The sequence below is a fragment of the Ictidomys tridecemlineatus genome, chromosome 12 (genome assembly GCF_052094955.1).
Source record: "Ictidomys tridecemlineatus isolate mIctTri1 chromosome 12, mIctTri1.hap1, whole genome shotgun sequence".
NCBI lineage: Eukaryota > Metazoa > Chordata > Mammalia > Rodentia > Sciuridae > Ictidomys > Ictidomys tridecemlineatus.
Genome location: NC_135488.1, coordinates 39,829,747 through 39,854,128, shown reverse-complemented (window position 1 = coordinate 39,854,128; position 24,382 = coordinate 39,829,747). Strand labels below are relative to the sequence as shown.

Sequence of the window (24,382 nt, the reverse complement as noted above, 5' to 3'; positions counted from 1 at the left end):
GATCAGCTTTCTAGAGATTAAAAAAATAGGAAAAATAATTATCTGTAACCCTTTATGCAGTGGTAATCTTCTGTTTACACCATGTATAGAGTCAGAAAAGACTTCAGTTTTTTGGATTTTTTTAACACTTTATTAGCTACCATAAACTTCCAACATCACCTCCTGTCTACCGGCAAAATTTCCCTTTTATATAAATACAGAATGTGCAAGCAGAAATTTCTCATTCACCTCCACCATCCTGTCCTAACCACTGTTCACATCTCAGTGTTTCTTTTCTAAGCTTATTTTTTTCACTCTGTTCCATTATAATTGAACATAATGGGACTCATTATGACGTATTCATACAGTCACATAATATAATTTGGTCAATTACATTTCCCAGTACCTCCCTGTTTTAAATTAAGACAGATCATTCTGTTTTTATATAAAGTGATGAAAAAATCATGTATGCTCAATTTAAAGAAACCAACATTGAAAAGTACGAAGAAGAAAATATCCAGCCAGGCATGGTGGTGCAAGCCTATAATCCCAGCAGTTTGCAAGGCTCTGCAGGAGGATGGCAAGTTCAAAGCCAGCCTCAACAAAAGCGAGGCACTGAGCAACTCAGTGCAACCCTGTCTCTAAATAAAATACAAAATAGGGCTGGGATGGTGGCTCAGTGGCTCAATCCTTGGTACTCCCCCATAAAAGAAAATATCCATTGCCACAATCCTAACCATCCAAAGTAATCTCAACAATAGGTACCAAGATAGGTAGAAGTGCTTTTAGGTAATGTAACTTGTCTACAAGTTCTATTTTATAACAAAAGTATGAGGTGTAGTTGATTTCCATAAAAAGAAAGAAATGGAAGTAAGACAAAAAAAGATTAAATTTCAAATAAATGTTTAATGCAAGAAAGATTATTTTCTTAAAAGTTTCCAGTAAGGTTAAGAGAAGAGATTTTTGAAAGCATTGTAAGGTTAGACTCATGGTATTTGAGAAACAGTGCTTCAGTCTATGTTCATTGACAACCCATCCTACAGGGCCAGGATGCTGCATTCTTTTTTGGGGGTACCAGGGATTGAACTGAGGGGCCCTGGGCCACTGAGCCACATCCCCAGCTCTATTTTGGTTTTAGACACAGGGTCTCACTGAGTTGCTTAGTACTTCGCCGTTGCTGAGGCTGGTTTTGAACTCACAATCCTCCTGCCTCAGCCTCCCAAGCCTCTGGGATTACAGGCATGCCCCACAGTGTCCAGCCAGAGTACAGCATTCTTACTCCCTCTGCTTCCCCAACCTCTCATCTTAAAAAATTATTAACTTTACATTTTAATTCCATTCTGTCTGGTAACTGTGATTTCTCTTATTGTCTGTCTCAGCTCTGCATTTACATTGACTTAATGCTTCTACTTGGGTATGGCTCTCAATCCAGAATTTTTTATTTTGGTTCATCTCTTAACTGACTGCATTCCTGATTTTCCCCCTCCTAGTGGGCTCATAAATGTCCTGTACTCTGAATGTTTTCACATGCGTAAATATCTGCTCCTTGCTTTTGGACTTGAGTGATAGCTTGGCTGGGTATGATAGTCATGGGCTGCATGCTAGAGCTGACTGGCTATTGCTCCAGGGTCTTCCGGTATTTGAGGCAGCAACATGAGAATTATCAGTCTGGTCTAATGCCCTCCCCTGAGTTCCTCCTTCTCATGGTGATTTGCTTTCAGTGCATACAACTCTACCTTTGTCATTGATCTTTAGTAACTCTATTAGAATCTGATACTGTCGCATGCATATGTTAACATTTTCTGTCACTGTGCTCTTGCATCCTGCAGATGGACTTCTTTAATCATTTTCTTATGGGGAATGTCTTTGTCATTCTGCATGGGTATTATATTTTGCATTCTGTTTGTTGGATTCTCCACTTTAGAGACATTTTATGTTGGATAGTTTTGTTGGCATTTCATTTTTTGTTTTTCTTTATCTGTGCTTTTCATCTGTACTGTGCATTCCATGCATAACTTTATTGAGTTGTCAATACAGTTTTCAGCAGTGTTTTCTGTACCTCAATATTAACTTAGTTACTAGTTTTGTCAGGTTGTTTGATCCTCAGTTCATTGCTCTATGCCTTTAATCTCCTTTTTCATTTTTTATTTCCTCATTTCATCTGTGGGTTCCTGTTTGCTGAATTAATGTTCTTAGTTTATTGCTTTGGAACACAGAGCATTTGTGAGAAGTTCTTTTTCTTGGAGTGATTACTTCATTCTAGGTTGTATCTCCATCTCCAGAACCTTTGTCGTCCTCTGTTTCTTGTCTCTTCCTGTTGATTGTGTGTGTGGTTGCTGTGCTGTTTCTCCTCCTCTTGGGCATTGTTATGACAGACATTATAGAGGCAGTAGTGTGGTGGGGCATTTTAACTTGAGGGCAGAGCAAAGAGGACTGGTCTGCTGCTGGTCTAGGCATGGGGTGTGCCAAAGAGGTGGGATCCTCTCCTTGTGTTTCTCCCAGGTCTGCTCTAACCTAGGATGAAGAGTGGAGAGTGGAACTTGCTCTGGATTTGGAGCTTTTGATACAAGTATTTGAATTTTTGTCTCTTTGCTAGGCTGGCTCTGGGGGAGTTGGCAGAGTAGGGAGCTAGCTCCATCTTTGCTCTATTCTTAAACCCACCCTTCAAAACTATAGACGTGCAGTGTCATTCTGAATGGCTGCCTAGGATTCAAGCCTGTGGCTGTAGCTCAATTTACTCATCTGGTCCGTTATTAGATACTTAATTGGTTCTGATTTTTCAGTACTTTTTTAAAAACAATCAAACATCTGTTCACTTCAAAGTTCCAGGACACTTGCCATCCCTGAAGACCATTCATTTGAAATGTCTTGTGCCTGCTGAGCACCAGACACCTGTGTAGTGTTGGAGATTTGGCTGTCTCCTCCATCCCGCTTTACAGGCCCATGAAAGGACAAGTCCAGGTGGGAAGCAGGCTGGGACAACCAGGGGACAGGACCTTTGAAGGCAGAGCACATAATGGGGAGTGTCAGCCTGTAAGTGTTGTGTACATATTGCCAAAGGGGACATACGTAGACTGGCAGGTTGCCTACCGGAATGTTTTCTCCAGCTCCCTAGTTGCCCATGCCCCAGCAGGCCAGCAGTTCTGGGCAGTTTAGTTCCTGGACCCTCTTTCTTTTGAGCCGGGCTCTGCTTCTTGCAGAGCAGTTTGCCCTGGGCTGGATTTTTGTCTTGAATCTGACACAGGCCAGGTTTGCCACTGCCTCGCCTTCTGCCCTCACCTTTCCCACTGAAGGTCCTGAGGAATGAATTGTTCTTTTCAGGGAACTCTTCTTGGGCTAAGGATGAGAGTAGGGGGGTATATTTTGGTCTGGAGCATCTGCAGGCATTACTTGGGCGTCTTGTGGGTTATTGACTTGCCATGGTTAATATTTCATTGTGGGTTGACCATTGAGAAAGGATCTCTGCCCAGGAATTGGGTCAGCTAAAGTACAAACAAAAACTGTAGGAGGGGCCTGGGTGGAACCAGCAGCACAGGATAGGAGCAGGAAGAGCAGCCTGGGGAGTATTCCTGTCTTCACCAGGCTCCTGTGTGGAAGCACAGGGAGACCCTTATGAGTAAAGTTTTTTCTTTTTCTTTTTTTTTTTTTAAACAGATGTAGAAGATGGAGTTAGACTATTTCATGGGTGAACTGTGTCATATGGTAAAAGGTCTGTGGATAACAGGTTGGAAGGAGGGACAAGTTGTTATTACTTTTTTAATTTAGCAGGAACCAAAGAATCCCAAGGCCTTTGAAGAGGCCTAGCTTTAGGGACAAAGATATGTTGTGAAGAGTGGCAGAGTGGCTCAGGGCTCGTAGACAGGGGAGCATGCCCAGTCCCTCAGGTTAGAGCTCAGACATCCATTCCCGACACCCTCTTGGTGCTCAAGTCACTATTGTTTACTGATTTCTTTCCCGTCTCCCTCACGGAAATAGAAGTTCGGAGCATCTCACTGGCTGCTGACCCTCCCGTGCCAAGAACAGCGTCAGACATGTAGTCAGTGCCCAGTGAAGCATGGGCAGGTGGATGGCAGGGAAGAATGGAAAGAAGGTGACCGAGGCCCCATGGTGAAGACTTGTAAGGGGAGAGAAGGTGATGTGTCCAGATGGCCTGACTTAGGGTGGTCAGACTGAAGGATTTTTTTTTGACTTCCCAGTGGTGTAAAATCATAGCTATACGTTCTGCTTTTCACTTTAATACAGTATTCAGTAAATTACACAAGCTGTTGAACACTTTTTGAGAAATGGGCTTTGTATAACATGGTTTTGCCCAAATGCAGGGTGGTGGACGTGTTCTGAACATGTGGACGGGAGCTAGGCTAAGCTGTGGTGTTTAGTGGCCTAGGTAGTAAATGCACTTTATTTACAGTAATCTCAACTTATGATGAGTTCATTGGGATGCAGCCCCATTGTAAGTTGAGGAGCATCTGTAATTACAGATAAGACTTCTTGGGCCCTTTCTGATAAGCCAGGGCAGGGATATTCCTGGGGAGAGCACAGTGCTCATGATTATTGAGCACTGAGGGAACTAGCTTTAAGCAAAACTTTTTCTTATAAAATATATATAACAAAATGTACTCTCCTAACCATTTCTAGGTGTGCACGTTAGTTGCATTAAGTACTTTCACAATGACACACAGGCATCTCCAGAACACTTCTCAAGTTCCTAAACTGAATCTCTGCACCCATTGAACAACTACTCTCTGTTCCCCTCTCCCCTGGAAGCTGCCATTCCACTTCCTGTCTCTGAATTTGCCGAGGAACTTCATCTGGAGGACTCCCACCACATTATCTTATAATTGGCTTGGCTCACCTGGCACAGGGTCTTCAGGGCTCATCCATGGTGTTGTGTATCAGGAGTCCTTCCTTGTTAGGGCTGGATGACATTCCACTGTATGTCTGCTTTCTTTTTAGAATCATAGATGATGGTTGGCCCCTGAGTAGCAATAAGGACACCACAGTATGTGGACCAGGAGGGCTGAATACCAGGAGCTGATCTCCACTCAGATTGGGAGTGGGGGGCGAGTAGGTGGAGAGGAGCAGGAGTGAGGAGAGGACCCTGAGCCCCACTGAATTTGACCCTAAGCTGTGACAGGTTCTCTAGGGCCCTGGAAGAACGAGGGGCTTTGCTGCTGGTTCTCTGTGCCTGGTGGTCTTGGTTAGTCGTGGTCCTGTCCCTTTTTTTTTTTTTTTCTGAAAGAGAGAGAGAAAATGAATCTTTTTTTTTGTGTGTGTGTAGATGGACACAACACAATGCCTTTATTTTTATGTGTGCTGAGAATCGAACTCGGGTCCCTCCTGTGCTGGGTGAGCGCTCTACTGCTGAGCCACAATCCCAGGCGCCCCCCTTTTCTGTTTTGAGAAGTCCAGAGCATGCCAGGCTGCACCTTAGCTCTTCTCGTAAGTTCCCATGTGAGATGCAGCGCTGGCACGTTCCTTCGGGTTCCTTCTGGTAGCTGGTTCTTGGTGCTGTTCCTGTGTTGTTGAAACACACACTTTATTCTTCACATTGTTGCCTTTGCCTGGTTTCCAGGAAGCAGGAGAAAACACTGGCAAGAACTGTAGGACTTTGAGTTATCTGCCTAGAATCATTCCAAGAATTGATTTGCTTATTTGATTTCTTTTACTGTAGATTTAAGGCTTAGGTGGACTGTCATTTCTGGTTCCCCCAAGAGGACTTCGAGGCACAGCCAGGGAGGGTGTCCTCCCTGGTAAACATGGCTGCAGGAGCAGAGGCTCTGAGAAGCTCACCAGACCTTTTGTAGAGATAATAACACTCATGTCTTTACTGACCCGAGTTTGGACTTCGGAACTTCAAAGTGTGTGTTTGTTTTAGCCATCTAAGTGCAAAGGTTTCCCATTGCTAGCAAGATCTGTCCCGTGGACTTGGGTGAAACAAGAAAGAGCAGGAAAAAAGGAAGAAGCTGTATTGTAGTGGGAGGGTCAGGAGATGGACTTCCTTGGGCCGGAGTGCAGGGTGTTCAAACAGAGGATGGGAGATGCACCCCTGGTGCTCAGGGGCATGTCTGTATCTTGGGAGGTGCCATGTGTGTACTCAGCCTGGGTATCTGTGGGTTCAGCATCTGCAGATTCAACTGTGGATCAAAAATGTTCAGAAAAAATTGCTTCTGTACTGAACACGAACACGCTTGTTCTCATTATTCCCTGAATGATACAGTATAATGGCTATTTACATATCATTTACATCGTATTAGGTATTATGAGTAATGTAGAGATAACTTAAAGTGCACAGGAGGATGTGCCGGGTTATAGGTCAGTACTGTATGCCATTTTATATAAGGGGTTTGAACATCCTTGGATTCTAGTGTCTCTGAAGGGTTTTGAAACCAATCCTTTACAGATACTGAGAGGCAACTGTAGTTTGAAGAAAGCTTACCTAATAGTTCAAGTTTGGGAAGTGAAAAAATAATATCCTTTTGAAATTTTAAAGATCACAAAAGGAAGCTGAGATAATTTTGTTAATCAAAACATTGTGTATGTTCTTAAAAATGGAGAATCCTAGGAATTATGCTGCCCAGTTTACCAAAAAAAAAAAAAAAAAAAAAACTCCTCTCTCATGCTTTCTGCATTTCTGCCCCTCTTGAGCATGGCAGGAGGTATAATTAATTGTCAGTCTTTGGAGAGGGAGGAGCCAGGTGTAGGAGCTTGGCCATTTGTAGGCCACATCACACAACAGGGTGCTGCTCGGGCAGCTCAGCCGCAGGCTGAAAGTGTGCTTTCAGAGTGTTCTGACACAGTCTCTTATCCGTGCCCTTGACGGTGGCTCGTGTTTTGGTTTCTTGTATTCTGCATCACTGTTTGCTTTGTCTTTGGAGAGAGAGTTTTAGTGAGGAGGAAATGTTCCAGGGTGGATCAGATTAGCATCTTCCTGAATTCCGTGCCAGGTGGCAAAGGATCGACATGCCAACTAGATTTTTTTTCCAAGCCCACAACATACTGGGTGCTTCAAGGAACATCTGTGCAGCCCAGCAAAATGACAGTTAGAATTTTCTGGGTCCACACTCAGGTCAGGCTGCACGGGTTATCACATTGTTTTCAGTTGCTCAGTGTCCTCTTAGGGCAACACTGGCCAGAGAGTCCCTTAAGGGGTTCACTTTCCAAAATGACTGTGGGGTACCCGCTTGCATATCATGGAGTTGCTATCACCAGGCTCGTGATAGAAAGTCATGTTGCCTATGCACAAATAATGACATTCACTGAAGGTCTCTTCCTTCCATGAGGGATGTCATTTATAGTTATCTAAAAAGCAGGTGGTGGGGGCTGGGGCAGTAGCTCAGTGGTAGAGTACCCGCCTTGCACTTGTGACACACAGGGTTTGATCCTCAGCACCAAATAAAAATAAATAAAGATATTTTTTTAAAAAGCAAGTGGATGCTGAGTCTAACCTTTAGTACATTTCGAGGTCAGAAGTGATGTTAAAAAAAATATCTTTGGATTCTGGCACATGCCCAGAGTCCCAGCAACCTGAGAAGCTGAAGTAAGGATCTCTTGAGCCCAGGATTCCAGACCAGACTGGACAACATAGTGAAACCCATCTTTAGAAGAATAAAACTCCAACAACAACAACAACAACAACAACAACAAAGCTTTAAACCTGGAGTGAAACTTTTCTCCCGTGTCTTAGAGGTTGCCTGGCTTCCTGAGATGTCTAGGTTAAGCCCTTTTGTTGTAGATAGTTCTTAGTGATCAACCCTGGACAGCAGAAGAGCAGACATACTAAGGCTCCTTCTCCTTAGCTGTTTTGCTAGTCTAGTGTGGGGTGTGTCCTCCTCCTCCAGTCCTGCTTGCATTCTGTGATGTCCCAGAAGGCTCTCTCCAGGGCAGCTGTTTCTCTAGCTTCTGTGACAGAGGCTGGAACCTAATGTGTCCAAATTGTCTGAGGCCAGGAGTGATCCTGCTTTAAAAATTTCAGCTTGAGAATCTCTTATCCAAAATGCTTGGACCCAGAAGTGCTTCAGATTTCGGACTTCTTTGGATTTTGGAATATTTGATACACATGATGAATTATTTTGGATATGAGACCTTCAGGCTATGTATTACCTTCTATACATAGCCTGAAGGTAATTTTATACAATACTTTTAATAATTTTGTGCATGATATAGTTTCATGGTATGGAACTCTTCCACCTGTGGCACTCTTCCACCTGTTGGTACTCGAAGTTTCAGATTTTGCAGGATTTGGGGCTCTCTGCCTGTTTATCATAAGGAAGTTCAGGGAGTATGAAATTCTCTGCCCTGTGTTCTCTTCTAGCTTTTACCTATGAATTTACATTCTGTGCTCATCGGCTTTTCAGGGCTGTAACCAGAACATTTGATAAGAACAATTTGGAAGAGGAAGAATATATTTTGGCACATGGTTTTAGAGCTTTAGTCCATGATTGGCCAAATCCATGGCTCGGGGCCCAAGGTGAGGCAGAACATCATGGTGGAAGGGCGTGGTGAGTGACATAGTGAAACCCATCTTTAGAAGAATAAAAAACAAACAAACATCAAAACTTTAAACCTGGAGTGAAACCTTTCTCCAGTATTTTACAGGTTACTTACCTTCTGTGTTCAACAAAGGAGACTGCAAGGTTCATCCCTTGCAGTTGTAGGTGGTTCTTGGTGATGGTGCTACTCAGGACACGGGCCAAAAAGCAAAAAGGGGCTGCAGAGAAGATCAGCCCTTCCAGGGCACGTCTCCAGTGACCCACCTCCTCCGTCACATGCCACTAGCCCACAGTACCACCCAGTCCATTTAAGCTAGGATGGACTGATTAGGTCACAGCCCCCAAGTCTCATCATTTCACTTGGGAACTTTCCTGCATTAACACAGGAACCATACTGAGGACACCTCATATTCAAGCCATAACCTATTTTTTTTAATGGGTGGGAGATACTTATCCAAAATTATGCCTTTTTCTTTATTTTGCTAAGAAGGGGTTTGTCATTTCTTCATTGTAAAGATTTTTGATTGCGGCCCCTGTGGTGGGGCTGGTGTAGACGCCCTACAGACTGGTCTCACAGGAGCACCTGGATCAAGGTACGCCCATCCTGCCTCCTCTTCCTCTATGCCTCCCCCATCCCCAAAGTATTTTAAAACCAACCTGAAAAGTGATAATGCTTCAGTCCTCCACATCCAAGTGAGCATCTCTGAAAGCCTGGCTGTCCTTCAGCATGCCGTGCCATGTACCACGATCCTCAGTGTCACTTGAGCCTATCCCAGGCTTCCTGCTGGCTTTGGGGAACCCTCGTAGGTCTGGACGGCTCTCATCTGACTTCACGGCGATGGTGTTCCAGTCCCTTTTAGTCAAGATGGACTCTGTTCTTTTCGCCTCTCCCTGTCCTTCCCTTCTCCTGTCACCGCTTGAAGAAATTGGGCCTGTGTGTAAGAGGGATGTCATGCTTGGGGCATCTGTCCATTTCCTTAAGATGCCGTTCAGCTCGGGGCTCTGACCATCGTGTTTCCTGAAAACTGGACGTTAGTGAAGGTCTGATTGACCTTGGGTTTTATTTATGTATTTTTAGGCTGGCTGCTGAGCAGGAGGTGCTGTGATTGTTTCCCTCTCACGGTTGTGGAAGGTCTTGCTCTTGTTCTGAGGGTCTGTTGGGGAGTTCGCAGGGCAGCTTGCGTTGGGTTCATCCCCGTAGATTCCCATCTGGTGCTTTTAGGTGTTGTGATCGTCGCCTGAAATCACTTTTTCTCTATGCCCTTTGCAAATGGTGATCTTCCTGACCTAATCCGTCCTGTACAACTGTCGGCTTGAGTCCATCTTTAAAGAACTTTGCCTCCCTGGCGGGGGCTATTTGGTCACTAAGATAATGATTTTATAAAAGAGGCGGGAGATGCTTGCCTTTGCCCTTTAGTTGCCCGTTGGCATGAGGAGTTGGCGCCATGGACATCTGCAGTGATGACGGGGAATTATTTCTTGTTTTATTTTAGCTTTTTTTTTTTTCATTTTTCTTTCCTTCTCAGCCTTTTAAATATTTTAAACTCAAGCTTCTTGCTTCTCACGTTGCATTATGAATTTTTTCCAACACAGAAAATGGGAAGAATTGTACAGTCAACATCAAAAGCCAGGAGTTTCAAAAAATATCTTCACTGGTTCAGGTGATTCCTGTCCTTTTTGAAATTCGGAGTGTGGCCTCTGCCAATTAGAGTGACTTTTTGTCTCAGCTGTGTTATTCTTTGTACTGTAATTAGGGTGTGGTTTTGTCCCAGGAAAAACTCATGCTGAGCCTTAATTCCTAACAGGCTGGAGGTGGTGGGGCCTGTAGAGGTGTCTGGGGCCATGAGGGGTCCACCTTCCTGAAGGCCCATCAGTGTTTTTCTCGAGAGACTGGGTTAGTTTTCCTGGGACTGGAGGTGGACCTTCAGGACGAGGTTATTAACCACGAGTGTGTTGCTCTAAAGTGATTTGGGTTCCTTGGCGTGCTCTCTCACATCCTTTTGTACGTGTTCTCACCATGTGATGCTTTCTACTGTGTCATGACGCAGCACCAGGCCCTGTCCAGATAGGGCCACTTGATCTTGGACTTGTAGCATATGAATCTAGGAGCTAAAGAAAACCTTTTTTTTTTTGTAAATAAATTTCTCAGTCTGAAGTATTTTGTTATAGCAACACAAAATAGACTAAGAGTGCTTTCTGGTCCAACAAGATGATAAACAATCTCTTGGACATTTCTGGCTTCTTATCTAGAACTTGTCTTTCTTCCCAACAGCCTTGGTTCCTTTTTGGGGGGAAATAGTATTTAGGGATTTCAGTCTGGGTTGGAGGAATGCTTATTGCTACTGGGTTGTCATTGCTTCTAAAATTGTTCAAATCAGAGTAAACCTCAGGAGGTGTGTGTGTTGGAGAAAAAAATGAATCATGGATTCAGCCATAAAACTACATGATTATAACTTTTCTTCAACTACTTGTGAGTTGATTGTTTTTTCACTACTATTTTTTTTTTTGCCTGTGTTTCTGATGAGGAATCTGCTGTCTTTTCTTTTTTCCTATAGAGCTGTGTTGTTCTGATGTTCTGAATATTAGGGATTTATACCGATTTGATGGAGATGTCCACGATCATTGTGACGTTCAGTGTGATTTTCTTTTTCCGTGCTTTTTCTGCTTGGGGCTTATCGAGACCCTTGGAATTGTGTGTTTCTTGTTTTCGTCTTACTTAATTCTCAGCCAGTATACTTCAGATACATACTTTTTTCTGTCCCTGCCCATTTTTTCCGGGAACTCCAGTTACATGTATTATAGTCTGCTGTTTGTTCCACAGTACATCTGATCTTTTTTTTTAAAAAAAAAAAATCTTTTTAGACATCAATGGACTTTATTTTATTCATTTATTTGTATGTGGTGCTGAGAATCGAACTCAGTGCCTCACACGTGCAAGGCAGGTGCTCTACCACTGGGCCACACCCACCGCATCTGATCTTTTTGAGTTACTATTAATCCTTTTCTGTTTTTCCTTTTAGAGTTTCTATTGCTCTGTCTTCAAGTTCCTTCATCTTTATCTGCTGTTTCTAGTCTATTTTTAATCCCATCAAGTATAGTTCTCATTTCAGATACTGCAGATACATTCTTTGGGGTTTGATATTGGTGTGTCTGTCTGTCCGTCCCTCTCCATATCTGTAATGGAATCTCTAGCCCTCCTCAGGCGCATGCCCTCCTCTGCCTCTCAGATTCACGGAGTATAACTACGGTAGCTGTCCATGTTCTCTTCTTCTGTTCCTATGGTCTGTGCCTTTCTGACTCTGTTTCTGATTTTGTCTGTCTTTGTTTTGTTTTTTTCTGGTCCTGGGGATTGGACCCAGGGGTACTCTACTACTGAGCTACAACCTCACTCCTCTTTATTTTTTGAGACAGGGTTTCAGGAAGTTGCCCAGGCTGGCCTTGAACTTGCCACCCTACTGCCTCAGCTTCCCAGGTACCTGGGGATTATAGCTGTGTGCCCCTACTAATTTATTATTGCTTTTCAGTCTGGTTATAGGTCACTTTTTTTTCTATCTTCCATTCCCACTTCCGTTTCTGTGAAGCACATTAGATGGCACTAATAAGGCAACAGTTTAATGATTTAAATTATAAATTAAAAATGAATTTACTTTCTGGGCTGGGGATGTAGCTCAAGCGGTAGCGCGCTCGCCTGGCATGTTTGCGGCCCGGGTTCGATCCTCAGCACCACATACCAACAAAGATGTTGTGTCTGCCGAGAACTAAAAAATAAATATTAAAATTCCCCCCTCTCCCTCCCCCTCTCTCTCTCTTTCTCTCTCTCTCTCAAAAAAAAATTTTTAAAAAAATAAATAAATTTACTTTCAATTGAGTTTGATTCCAGATATTGCAAATATTTGTATTTATTACAAGTACTTTTGAAGGTTTAAAAAAACATGAAAATATTTAAAACTACATAGTGAGAAAAATACATGGGCAAAAATCCTGTAAATCATGGTGCTCCTGTAAAAATATTACTGGAAACTTCAGAGAATAGATCTTGCTGTGTCCACTTGAAGAATGTGGAATTTCTGAAAATAAAGGCTTTTGGTTCACACATCTCGTCCCTCATTGTAATTGTCACTTGCATCCTTTGCTCCTGTGTTACTCTGCAGAGGATGAGTGACTTTTAGGGGCAACACTGCCGTGACAGTCAACACCTTTGCTAGTCCTTCACAGTCTCTGTGGCATTTAGGTAGTAGGTGGTTGGTACTGGCCAGCAGAGACGTGTTGCTATTTCACGAGAACAGATCTGCTCTGTGCGTTAAGAAACATGGCACCGTGTTGGCACCGTGTTGTGGTAAATGAGGGCTTAGGTGGCTGGAGAAGGCACCTAATTCAGTTGGGTGTTTATTATGTGGAAAGAAACAATTGCTTTTTGAAACTGAAACCCAGGTCAAGATATTTGTGGCTGTGTTCGTGCTGTAGGTGTAGACAATGAGATGCTTGTTCTATTTCCTGAAAATGCCCCCGAGGGAAACCTAAGACAATGAGCACTGCGTGTGTTTCAGTGTGACTTGGCCTCAGGGCTCCTGTCCCTGGCGGTGCCACAGGAGGGCAAGGCCTTGGTCCACATGAATGGGTGTGAGTTGGCTCTCTCCCACACCTTTTTACTTCTTGCCGAGAAAATGGTAATGGTAATGCCTGCTGTTTTCTATATATATGGATATGCATGTTTACGTGTATATATGTAACTTTATGTAATTTCGGGTGGTACTGGGGATACCTTATGATAATTTTTTTTCTGGTACTAGGGCTCTAACCCAGTGATGCACTACCACTGAGCTGCATCCCCAGACTTTTAAAAAAAGAAATTTTTTTTTTTTTTAAACAGGGCCTTACTATGTTACCCAAGCCAGCCTTAAGTTTGTAATCCTCCTGCCTTAGCTTCCTGAGTATGTGGGATTACAGGTATTCACCAATGTACCTGGCTTACAGACACAGACACAAAGACACACACACACACACAGATACACACACATAGATACACACACTCAGACACATATATATATTTTTAAACTGGAGATTGAACCCAGAGGCACTTAATCACTGAGCCACATCCCCAATCCCTTTCTTTATATTTTGAGACAAGATCTCCCTGAGTTGCTTAGGGCTTCATTAAGTTGCTGAGGCTGGCTTTGAACTCATCATCCTATTGCTTCAGCCTCCTGAACTGCTAGGATTTCAGGCATGCGCCACCACGCCTGGCTACCTTATGATATTTTAATGAAGATTAATGATCCCTAACAAAATGCCTAACACATTCTAGGTATTCAGAAAAAAGAAATCTATAAATCTTAGCTTTCCATGACTTTGGTTTTCTCTGGAAATAAGAGTTTTATTTCTGCCAAATTAGAGGCCTTGATAGAACAGGGCATAGTTTAGTGAATTGTACCTGTCACAGTCCACGATACTGCTGTGGATTTTGGTTTCAGAGGGCTTTATCAGTCGGCTGGAACTTCTGTAGCAAGACACCACAGACTTGGGGAGGGGTACAACCGATATCTATTTTTCTCACGGTTCTGGAGACTGGGAATCGAGATCAAGGTACCAACAGGGTTGGTTCCTGATGAGGCCTCTGTCCTCGGCTGGCAGATGTCCTTACGTGGCCTTTCTGGAATTCACGCACTGGTGTCTCCCTGGGAGGACATGAGCAGGCCCTTACCCTTGTGTCCTCACTGGGCCTTCACTGCCTCTGACGAGTCCTTTCTTCGGTCACACTGGGGCTGAGGCCTTGGGCATGAGGAGTTTGGGGAGACACATTCAGGCCCTAACAGTTCTCCTCTGCCTGGGTCAGAGGGCTTCTGCAGAAGGGGTGGAAATAGTGCTGCCGTGTTGATTTGTAGGCTTTCTGTCATCCTGTCTCTAAAACACGGCAAATGCGTACTTTCTTATTTTCTCTTCATCTTTTCCCAGCCCTCATATGTCTGTAATGTTGTGACTTTCAAACTGTTCTGGCCATAACCTGGAGAGAATTACATTTGCTAATATGTATATATTCACTAATAAGTTATTGACAAATAATTCACAATTCAGTAGCCACCCTTACAAGGTGACATGCATACTAGTTCCAATTCAATGTCATTTTTTTTTTTTTACACTATTGCCAATGGGACGACTTCATGTAATTTGGAAAGCATTGCTGTATTATAGGTTCTCAGCCATGGTGTGTGACACACTGAATGACTCTTTTTTAGTTCTTTGAGGTCATGAACGTGCAGTCCGCTTGCCTTGATGGATGGTATTTGGGAAGCCCATCCTAAGACTTCCCCGCAGAGGAAATGCTAGTTTGGAAAGTTTCCCTGCCATTTGGCAACCTCTGCAGGAAGTAGACAGTAGAATGGAAAAGTTTCATCACATTGACGTCTTGGCTGAGAGAGGAGCATGCCAAGGTGTGGATTCAGGAGCAGGGTAGGTTGTGATCAAATCTCACTGTAGCCCAGTGATGACGGAGTTTATGTATCTGTTTTCTTTTTCATGGTGTGGGCTTGGTTTTGTTTTAGAACCATCTTTCCTTATCACAAGCTTCTCCTGAGTACATAGAAGAGTTACTTAAACTCTTTTTTAAGTAACTCTTTTTTAAGAGTTACTTAAACTTTTTTTTGATGTCTTTGTTTGAGGTCTTAATTCCATGGTGACATTTTGCATTAGATCTTGGTTATAACTTTATTCACGTTATCAAGTGTTATCAGCTGAAGCCACACCCAGCTAGCTGTTAATAGTTGACTATATTGGCCCCTGTGAGCTGAAGTAGCAGGTAATAAAAACGTATCATGTCACCCGGAAAGATGTAGTGAGGAAGGTGGCATTGCAGGGGACAGTGAGCTCCCTCCAAGTGCAAACAGAGTGGCTCTTTTAGTATCCAGCCACAGCACATACTGGACCTAAGAACTATGTAAAGGCTACTGAAAGGTGGCTTCTTATGGGAGGACCCCAGGACAATGCAAGGTTGTCAAGCATGAGATCATACCCTGGCTTGCCCTTCATTTGATACATGACCTTGGACAAGTCTCTGAGCCCCGCTTTCCTCCTCCAGTCTTCATTACAGATCAATGAGATCATGCCTGGAATAGACCACAGCCACAAGGTGAGAGCGCTCCCCTCCCGGCTCTTCTCCATTTCTCCAACTTGTAAAATTGTGATAAATGAGAAAACGAAAACACAAGAAAAAGACAGAAGGCCAGTAAAGATATTTCCTCTTCAGTTTATCCTTCCCTCGGTTGTTTAGGATGCCGACTGGCTGTTTTTTTAGCGTGACAGGAAGTAAAAGGTAAAGACATAGAAAGAGAAGGCTGTACGGTGGCAGGGGGGTGGGGCCATGGCCACCCCCGTGTACCTGTGAGCTTCAGTGGAACCCCACTCTGTAGGTGATGGGCTGTCCTCATGATTTCAAGACACCATTGCTGACTCACCAGTTTTAGGGGTGTTCTTGTGACCTACCCCAACACAGCTCTCACCTAGGGCGCAGGGAGACTGTAGTTGGAGGCAGATACACCAGAGGTCCCTCTGAGCCAGGATGAGCCACAGTGCCTGAGAGCCAGGGTCAGGTAGGAAAAGGTTTGGAAGCCTCAGGAGAGTCACACCGTGGAGGCTGGAATTGCTTGGTGTGCTTTCGTTTTAAAGTGAGCTTTCCCAATCCTAAAACATGGGGAGCCTGAAGGGCCAGGGTTTTCAGAAGGAGAGAGGTAGATAACCAGAGGATCGTGGCCACTCACCCCAGAGCTGGCTCCTCCTAAGCCCCCAGTGGACTGCTCCTTAGGCTTATGGATCCGTAAAGAGCAAAATGGGAGGTGGGAGGTCGCTGGTCATGTCCTCCTGGTGCCTGACCTGGGAGTAGAGACGTTGGGTGGGACAGCCATGGGCCAGCCTCCCAGTGCTGAGGAAGACTGGCTTGGGCGATGACCCCATGATGTTGCCTTTGGCCATTCTGTGCCTAAACATGGGGAAGTCAACCAAGTGCTGTTATTTTGGGCTTTTCTCTTTCCTTATGAGGTCTTCTGCTGGATACTTCTTTTAATTCCCTCCCGAGGTGCCCTCAGAACAGCAGTCCTAACGCAGACGTGCTTCCTTCTCACAGACCCAAATCTGCAAGTTCAGAGTGAGTCCTCTGGCCCTTTCTTCTGGGAGGTGCAGGTTGAATATCCCTTATCCCAAATCCTGGGTCCCAGAAAAGTTTTGGATTCTCTAGGATTTCTGGATATTTGCATATACATAATACCATGCCACCCAGTCTAAATATGAACTTTGTTTCTCCAGATGGCCTGAAGGTACTTGTATATAATATTTTCAATCCTGTACATAAAGTAGTTGATTTTGTGTACTTTGGACCAGAAATCAGGGATGGGGTTTTCCATTCGTGACATCATGTTGGTGCTCAAGGTTTCAGACTTTGGAGCACTTCAGATTTTGGATTTCCAGATTGGGTTGCTCAACCTGTATTACAGGATGTTCACATGAATTTACAGTCTGGGGAGAGGAAGTTTTCAGGTAAGATTTGGTGGGAAAGGAAGTTCAGTTTTCAAAAAATGTACACCTGGCGTTTGTGTAAGTTGTGACTCCAGTGGCCCTTGTGCCTCTTACACTGACTCAGTTATTCTGAAATGTTGTCCAGTCGCCTTTAATTTCTCTGAAGTCAGAATACATCCAGCTGACCTAGACAACCTGGCATGGACCTGCCTTTTCTTGTCCAGGATTGTGCTTCCTTTACTGAGCACATCACTGAGCATCTGCTGTGAGCCGGACCCTTTACTGGGGTGCTCTCCTATGCTGGAATATCCATCATGCAGTGGAGAGGACTAGCAACTTTCTCGAAAAGAAACAGATGGCTGAAATGACCGTGTGTTTGGTTAATAGCATTGTTTAATGCTCTGATAACATGGTGACAATTTTTAGTTGCCTATGAAAGAAATTAACATATTTGATTTTTTGCTTGTGTTTGTTAACATGTACCTCATCTTATAGGTTTTTAGGGATATTGCCGTCAGTGGTCTAAAGTGTCCGTTTATAAACCTGTGAATTTCCTGGCTGTTGCTTGTTGGTTGAACAATGTCTGTTGCAAGTGGCAACGTCCTTGTGCGGCCCTTCCAGGAGGTCCTTCCTATTTGAACTTGGGCTTTGGTACTTCTCCAAGGGCCTCTCTTCTCTTGGGGGACACTATGTGAGACTGTTCAGAATCAGTCTGCCACTTGGGATGTGTTCGTTGCTGGAACAGCTGCACAATTACAAATGCTTCTGTCACTTGAGGGGTAGGTGCTCTGTACATTATCGAGGTACACAGGGTGGTCACAGGAGTTCCAAGGCTCACCTGCTCTGTCACATGGCTGTGGGACTGGAGTTTGTAAGTCCCAGTGCAGTGGCAGGAGAGACCATGGCACCAGGGAGGGTGCCAACTTTTCTGTGACAACTGGTGGCTCGGGGTCTGAGAACCCTATCGTGGGATGTTTGTGAAACATAAACACAGGATACTTATTGTTGGGAAAATGATTGCTTTTGTTTTTTAACCTCTGTCTCTCTGTTCTGACCCAGGTGCAACGTTAGAAGAGATAAACCAGCACTGGGACTGGCTGGAGCAGAATCTCCTCCATACTTTGTCTGTCTTTGATAATAAAGATGACATTGCCAGCTTTGTCAAAGGGAAGGTAAAGGTAGGTTCCTTGATCCTAACCTTTCTTTCCATCTTGCGGGTAACTCTATGATGTTTTGAACTCTGCAGTGTACCCACAGTTTTCACCAGTCTAAGTACACTTTTTGGCTTAATGCAGAAAGCCAAATTAGTTTAATTTGTCACCTGTCAGTCTTTGCAGTCCAGAAAAATACACCTGAAATTTAAAAACAAACTTTATTCTTGGATCTAGTTCCTGTTATCCTTTACAGATGTAAAGGTCCTTTTTGTTCTTGGCGGGGGGCGGGGGGGGGAATCCCATAAAGTTAAGATTTCTGTTTTTACAGAGCAACACGTTATTTTCTTCTTGAATTAGTTATTCCTGACTTTTTTGCAGCTATACCATTTGTCACCATGTTGGACCTAGTGCTTCCTCTTGCTAATGGTGAATATTTGTTCTTCCGATGTTAATTAAATGGAATTAAAGCCAATTAAGCTTCAAGAAGGCATGAGAGGAATATTGGGGAGGTGTTTGAATATAACTCCTGCCAGTTATATTCATATAGAACCCAACATGATAGGTAATTGGTGCTTTAAGATCCTATTGGGCAGGGAGACGGTTCCTCATTCTCAAGTTTACTCTCATTACACATCTGAACACATAATCCCGCAGTACAGTCTTCTTCCTTTGGGATGAAAGGGCCCAAATACTCTGCCTTTCCTCCCTTTTCCTGTCCCTCCTTCCTCCCCTTCAGTCCTTTCCTCTGTTCAGCTGATCCCCAAATGTGGAATGAAACCAGCAAAATTGTGCTGTCTACATAAATGAGTAGGCCACAGTGAGTCCCACCTTATGTATATCTATAAAGCATCCATTTAAAAAACAATAAATAGGAGGAAGACCTGTAAAGTAGAAAGCACTGGGGACTGAATGGAGCACATTATATTCCACGTATTTACGATTATGTCAGAATTAACCCCACTACTGTGTATAACTGGAATGCAATAATAAAAACATTCAAAAATCCCAGACAGTGGATTTGTTTTCCTCAAAACAAAACTTAAGAGTTACAGCTTTTAGTAAAGGGTGTCAAAGCGAATTTTTTATTTTAAAGGAAAAGGGGACTGGGATGTTTTCAGGACCAGAGAAGAACAGAGGTGACCCAGGCAGCCAGGGCTTTGCATCCAGGACATGACCCCTGGCCTGTGGGTAAGAGCGGGCCTGGCCATGGTGTAAGACACACACAGCTCTCGGGTCACTCCTCATCCAGGCCTGGTGGACTGTGGCTCAGTGTCCTGTGTCCGATGGCACAGAGCATTAGCAACACTTAACCTGCCTCTCTTGGTCTAGCGTGGACTCTTGTGGTTTTTTGATTTAGATATTTCCCTTAATTGGGAGGAAGGAAATTCATTTCTGATATGCTGATTTTTGAAACACTTCTGTAAAAGAAGAAAAATGTTCCACTAACCTCCCAGGTTCTGTGGCTGAGGCCCTGGAAATGACACTGACAAAAGACAGATTAATAAGAGAAAAACAGTTAATTTTGTGCATGTAGAGTAAATACACATGGCAGAAACTCTGCAAGAGTAACTCAGAAGGGGGATTGGAATCTGACCTTGCACAGCATCTTAAGGAAAAACAACAAATTGGCAGAGGAATGATGGGACAGGAAAGGGGGTTCAGGCTTCTGGGGTGGCACAGTGCGAGGAAGGTAAGCATACCGGGAGAAACGAATGGAAGGTCAGGGCGTCTTTGAGAAGCTGTGTGAGTCCTTGGTGGTGCTGAGATCTAGAGGTCAGAGCTGTCTCCCGGAGGCAGAGGCGGAGACACCTGTGGAGACAGAGATTCCCTCCTGGTTTGGGGCACTGGGAGAAGGCAGAGAGGCTTTTTGGTACCTAGTCTTTTGGGTTTATCTCTTATCTTCAGCTCAAAATAATCCTTATGCTAAAGTGGCATATTTTGGGGTGACAATATTGATCCATGAAACCTCAAATCTAATATTCCTTAAAAGAAAGAAAATCGGAGGAGGTGGTGCTGGGGGACGTCTAAGAGTACAGCTTAGTATCTGCTCCCTCCTCTCCTTTGGCCAAATGCAAAGGATCTGAGGTTTGGGGCTTTCCTGCCCATATCCTGGACACTTGGCTGCTCCAAAAACTTGAAAAAATCCCTTCTGCTTCAAGCTGTACCTGTGACCAGACACTGCAGCCCATGAAGGTTGGGAGGTCGCATGGCCGCCATCCTGGCTGTGCCTGGAGCCTCTGGATCCTGTTCTCAGCCAGGCCTGTTGCTCTAAAGCCTAATAAGTCATGAAGAAAACCATCAATCTCACCAGCCCTTAGGTTTATTTTAAAAGTCATTTAAAATTAGATTATTTTAATGTTATGCCCGAGTTTAATTTCTAAAATAGCTTATACAGTGAGGATTTGGAGCACCCCCACCCCCCGAAAAGCAGCCTCATCTTAAGGAACATAGACTCTCATAGACAGTCCTAGAAAACAAAAATGAAAACATTAATTTAAAAAAAAAAAAGGGCAAGTAACCACAGATTGTCACCCATTATAAACAGGCCACAACTTATATTCTAGACCCTTCTACCACCATCGCAGATCACTAAGGCCCTTCTTGTTAGTGGTTATTGGCAAAACAATGGTTGTATCAGAGTCCTTGTGCCCTCTGCTGTCTCCTGCACACCCAGGGCTCAGGAAGTTCTGGCCTCTGGAAGCTGGGCCATCCCGACTGGAACCTCCAAAACTGTGAGCCTAGTGGCAGTGCCGTGCATTAGGCTTTGCAACCAAGCCAGCGTTCTGGGAACACCTTCATCTGAAGCCTAATGAAAAGGACCTTTGTCAGTGTTTTAAAAAAAGCCTCTAATTCTTATCTCCCATTTGGGTTATTCTTCAGGGTTGATGTGAGTTCACACACCAGAACCCATCGCTGGGTCCTTGTTAGGCAGCTTTCCCTCATGTAACAAATGCCTGAGAAAATCGGCTTAGGAAAGGTTCATTTAGGCTCACAGTTTTGGAGGTTCCAGTCCATGATAGGTTGGCCCAGTTGCTTTCGGGTCTGTGGCAGGACAGCACACCATGGCAGGGGCTTATGGCACAGCAAAACTGTCCACCTCATGGTGAGCCAGGGAGTAGAGAGAGGAAGGGGCTGGGGTCCCGCTGTCCCCTCAAGGGCAAGACCCTAGTGATCCAGGGACCCCACCTTATAAGGCTTCACCAGTACACCAGCCTGGCAAATGAGCCTTTAACACCTGGGCCTTTGGGAGACTTTGAAGATCCAGACTGTAGCATCAGTGTAGGGAGGATTTGGAAAATAGTTTCAGAACTGAAATTCTCAAACTCTTAGAAGTCAACTGATTCAGCCCCAGCTTCATGGATAGTAAGTGGCAGAGTGAGAGTCTTGTCCTTGGGTTTTGTAACCTCATGATGGTTAATGGATCCCTGCTGCTTTTTTCTGGCGGAGGTTCTTTCTGGGTAGTGGACAGGGGTGGGTGTCATGGAACAGATTCCTCAAGGTTCTTTCTGGGTAGTGGACAGGGGTGGGTGTCATGGAACAGATTCCTTAAGTGCCTGGGTGCATCCACCCTTTGTCTTCCTGTCCTTTCCCCTCTCTCCTTACCTTTGCCCAGCTCCCTGGATAAAGGCCCCCATCTTTGTGTGTCTCAGGCTCTGATTGCTGAGGAGACCAGCAGCAGGCTCGCTGAGCAGGAGGAGGAGCCTGAGAAGTTCCGAGAAGCCCTGGTGAAGTTCGAGGCCAGGTTCAACTTCCCCGAGGCAGAGAAGCTGGTCACCTACTACTCTTGCTGCTGCTGGAAGGGCCGGGTGCCCCGCCAAGGCTGGCTGTACCTCAGCATCAACCACCTCTGCTTCTACTCCTTCTTCCTGGGCAAGGAACGTAAGTGAGGCTGGTCCCGGCATCTGCAGCGATTTCGTCCTTCAAGATAAACTTGGCCCTGGGGATGCTTGGCATGGCTCCCCAGAGAAGCCATTAAAGGATACATTCACAACAAAAGATTTAAGTGGATGGTTGAGATGACAGCAGGTGATACTGGATTAATTTCCAAATGACTTGTGCAGATAATTGAGTTTAATTATACATGCTGCAACTGGGGAGCTTGATTTTGGAGACAATTCATTTTTCAGCTGCCTTTGGAAGCCTATCTTTGTAGCTTACTTTAAATAGCTACAGAAGGGCTTTTACTAACATCGATAACATGGAAAATACAGTATCATATCTGATGGCTGAGTATTTCTAAAAGAATAGAAAGTATTCTTGCGTCTTTTTTTTTTAATAGTTGTAGATGGACACAATACCTTTATTTTATTTGTTTATCTTTACATGGTGCTGAGGATTGAATATATGCTAGGCAAGCGCTCTGCCACTGACCTACAGCCCCAGCCCTATTCCTCCTTCTTACTGCAGAAGGACATCTTTTAAAATTTGCAGCCTTGAACATTATAACTGCTGGAAATATAGTCACAGAATTGTTTACCTGGGTCACCTGAGAACCAGAAAGAATTGATGGACATTTCACCTGTTTAGCTAGCAATGTCTTAGGTGACAGCATTCCCACAGGGAAAAGCTAGGCCACATGTGTCAGTTGTGCGTTCAAGGCTTAAAAAGCCATTGCCATGGAAACTGCTTTCAGAGCCAGGTGTTTCCCGTGCCTGTGCTGGGGGGACAGATGCTGCACACACTGGCACCAGAGGGAGGCCTCCTCTGAATGTCTGCTGAGGCCAGCTTCCTGCGCGTGCTGTTTTCTCTTTCTGTCCCACTAGCCTTGGTTCGGATGCTTGGGACCCCACCCCATGTTCACAGTCCTTTCCTGACCTTGCTTGCAGTGGGCTCTGGCCTAACCTTGGCCATCCTTACTTTGTTCTTTCTGAAATGCTTTTCAAAACGAACTCCCTGCTTCTCCCTGTCTTCAGACTCAGCCTGTTTGGAAACTCCTGTTTGTCCTTCAAAACCCAGTTCAGCTTGGCCCCTCCATGATGCCTTCCTTGGGCCCCACATAAATGACACCATATCTGTGTTTCTCTGCTGGGTTCCATCAAGTTGGTGGTTGCTTGTTTGTAGGTTGGTTTCTCCTGCTGGTGCTTCTTAAATGCCAGGCTCTTCACCAAGCCGTCACATAATGAGCTGACGTTGACAGTACAGAGGCCGTGAGTGCAGGTGTGAGACCAGAAAGAGCTGGGAAAGCGTATTCTCAGACCCGATATAGAAATGAGGCCGTTTAAAATTCTAAAAGCACTGAAAATGGTGCTGCTAAATAAGTGGAGAGAAATGTTAGAAATATGACATTCCTTCCACTTTGACTTGAAAAGGAAAACGAATTATTTTTGGACACTAATGATTGTCACTAAACCTAATCATGTTAGGCTGATGATATTTGGAAAAAATTAATGAATTCTAATATTTAATCATGTTTTCCAACTTAGTTCTCTCTCTTTGACGAGTCTGCTATCAGATGCAAGACTTTATCTTCTCCCCCTTTCCTCTGCATTAGCCCACTACCCATTACTTTATCAAAAACAGTTCTGGGAATAGAATATTTAAGAATGTATTATCTGGGGGCTGGGTTCTAGCTCAGTGGTGAAGCACTTGCCTCATATGTATGAGGCCCTGGGTTTGACCCTCAGCACCACATAAAAAATAAATGAATAGATAATAAAGGTATTGTGTCCATCTTCAACTAAAAATATTTAAAATATTACCTGTACAATATTACTTTATTATTATTTGTAGAACTGAGGATTGAACCCAGGGCTCTCGACTATTGAGCCCCCCTTTTTAAAAAAAGTTGGGTTTTTTTTGTTTGTTTGTTTTTTGAGACAGGGTCTTGCTAATTTGCCTCAAACTTGGGATCCTCTGCCTCCCGAGTCCCTGGGATTATAGGTGTGTGCCACGGCACCTGGCTAATTTTCTGGCAGTGCTGGGAATCAAACCCAAGGGCTTCACACATGCTAGGCAAGCGCTCTAGTACTGAGCCACATTCCAGCACCTACTTTCTTTTTCTTAAAAGATAGTCTTTCTTTGTTGCCCAAACTCTTTGGCTGGCCTCAAATTCCTGGGCTCAAGCCGCCCACCTGCCTCAGGATCCTGGGTAGCTGGCAGGTACACACGCTATGCCTGACTGTGCTGTATTACTTTAGAATTTTATAAAAACTGCTTGTACTGTCTTCACAGCACAACAAAAGTCATCTGACACAGACTACATGTTCAGCCTGTTTCTATAAAGGAGATCATGAATAATCCTTTTTACACTCCTTTGTC

The 24,382-nt window shown here is 44.2% G+C and overlaps 1 protein-coding gene across 9 annotated transcripts in view; it reads left to right on the top strand.

The window, feature by feature from the left end:
* Window positions 1-24,382, top strand: part of Tbc1d8 (TBC1 domain family member 8) — a 154,693-nt gene that overhangs the window by 93,686 nt on the left and 36,625 nt on the right. For all 9 annotated transcript variants that reach the window (XM_078028580.1, XM_078028578.1, XM_078028581.1 and 6 more), the window contains 2 exons: window positions 18,030-18,148; window positions 21,775-22,003. In XM_078028580.1, coding sequence (XP_077884706.1) covers window positions 18,030-18,148; window positions 21,775-22,003 — 348 coding nt within the window. The remainder of the gene's footprint in view (window positions 1-18,029; window positions 18,149-21,774; window positions 22,004-24,382) is intronic.